General features: G+C 42.2%; 1 protein-coding gene across 1 annotated transcript; it reads right to left on the reverse strand.

The window, feature by feature from the left end:
- Window positions 1-306: 306 nt before the first annotated feature.
- Window positions 307-1263, reverse strand: LOC113245856 (olfactory receptor 6). Its single transcript, XM_026486183.1, has one exon. It carries the CDS (start codon window positions 1261-1263, stop codon window positions 307-309), a length of 957 nt encoding a protein of 318 aa, XP_026341968.1.
- Window positions 1264-1561: the final 298 nt, after the last annotated feature.

Below are 1561 nucleotides of genomic sequence, written 5' to 3' on the forward strand. Positions count from 1 at the left end.
CCCACCAATAGAACTCTAAAAACTAGTTGGTTAATAACTGATTATTTCTTAGCATCTTTATAAAAATAAAATGATTTTATAACTCTGGTACCAATGCACATCTCATAAAATTCTGGTTATTTCACTCACCACATTATAAAAGGAAGCATTTAATTAAAGCCTAAAAGAAAAGATTTTCTTTGATATCTGGCCTCTTATCCTTTAATTGTGTACTAAGTCAGTATGTTTATAATTGCAGACTTTCACCTAATGTAGGTGCATTTTGAGATTAACTCAAATGAAAAGAGAAGGAATGTCTGAGTCTCTTTAGCAAAGAGAATCTTTCAAGAAAAGGGCTTGGCCACTTGACATGGTTTTTCTGATGGCATCTTTGACCTCCTTGTTCCTCAGGCAGTAGATAATAGGGTTGAGCAGGGGAGTAAAGACTGCATATATGGCTGAGATCAATTTGTTAGAATTCAATGAAGCAATGGCCCGAGGTCGGACATACATGAAGATCACAGCTGTATAGAAGATGACCACCACTGTTAGGTGAGAGGCACAGGTGGAGAAGGCCTTCCGCTGCCCAGTGGCTGAGGGAATGTGCAGAATGGTAGAGACAATGAAGCCATAGGAAAGGACAGTGGCTGAGAGAGGAAACACAAGGATGAGAATGGCTAGCACAAAGTCTACCATCTCAGCCATAGAAAAGTCCATGCAGGCCAGTTTGAGGATTGGGGAAACATCACAGAAAAAATGGTTCAAGATATTATTGCCACAGAAAGCAACTTGGGAGATGAAGTATACCTTTGCCATGGAGGTGGTGAAGCCACTCACCCAGGAACTGATTGTCAGCTGCACACAAAATCCTGTGGTCATAATGGCTGGATAACGAAGAGGACAACATATAGCCACGTAACGGTCATAGGCCATGGCAGCCAAGAGCACACATTCAGTACAGGCAAGTGAGATGAAGAAATAGAGTTGGATCATGCATCCCAGAAAGGAGATGGTATTGGGACGAAGTAGGAATCCAGCCAACATCTTGGGTACTGTGACAGATACATACCAAGTCTCCAGAAACGACATGGTGCCCAGAAAATAGTACATGGGCTTGTGCAGAGACCCAGTGATCCATACAGTGAGAATGATGACCAAATTCTCCAACAGAACAAACAGGTAGGTGATGAGGAAAAGGAGGAAAAGCAGAACCTGTAGCCAAGGGGAAGTAGGGAAGCCCACCAGGATGAATTCACTAATATGGGTGATATTTTCCTTTGACATGGCTAGGACACCAAAAGACAAAGGATTTAATGAAAATAGCACAAGTGAGATCCACATTAGCAGCAAGGTGCCCTTGGGCTATTGGTACTTTATCATTAAACTTAACCCTAGTGCCACAATCTGGTCCTGGGGTGTGATTTGAGAGTCATGAGAGGACAAGATCCTCTCCAGAAAATCAGACATTAGAACAGAACCTGAAAACAAATCCACCAAAGACACAAAGTTAAGAGTCTCAAAGCAGAATCATGAGGTCAGATTCAGGATTTAGGCCTTCAAATCTGGGTTAGAAGGAGGGCTT

The sequence above is a fragment of the Ursus arctos genome, unplaced genomic scaffold (genome assembly GCF_023065955.2).
Source record: "Ursus arctos isolate Adak ecotype North America unplaced genomic scaffold, UrsArc2.0 scaffold_22, whole genome shotgun sequence".
NCBI classification, from domain to species: domain Eukaryota; kingdom Metazoa; phylum Chordata; class Mammalia; order Carnivora; family Ursidae; genus Ursus; species Ursus arctos.

Excerpts from the sequence above, each read along its gene's own strand:
- LOC113245856 (XM_026486183.1), bottom strand. The coding sequence starts at position 1,263 with ATGTCAAAGGAAAATATCACCCATATTAGTGAATTCATCCTGGTGGGC.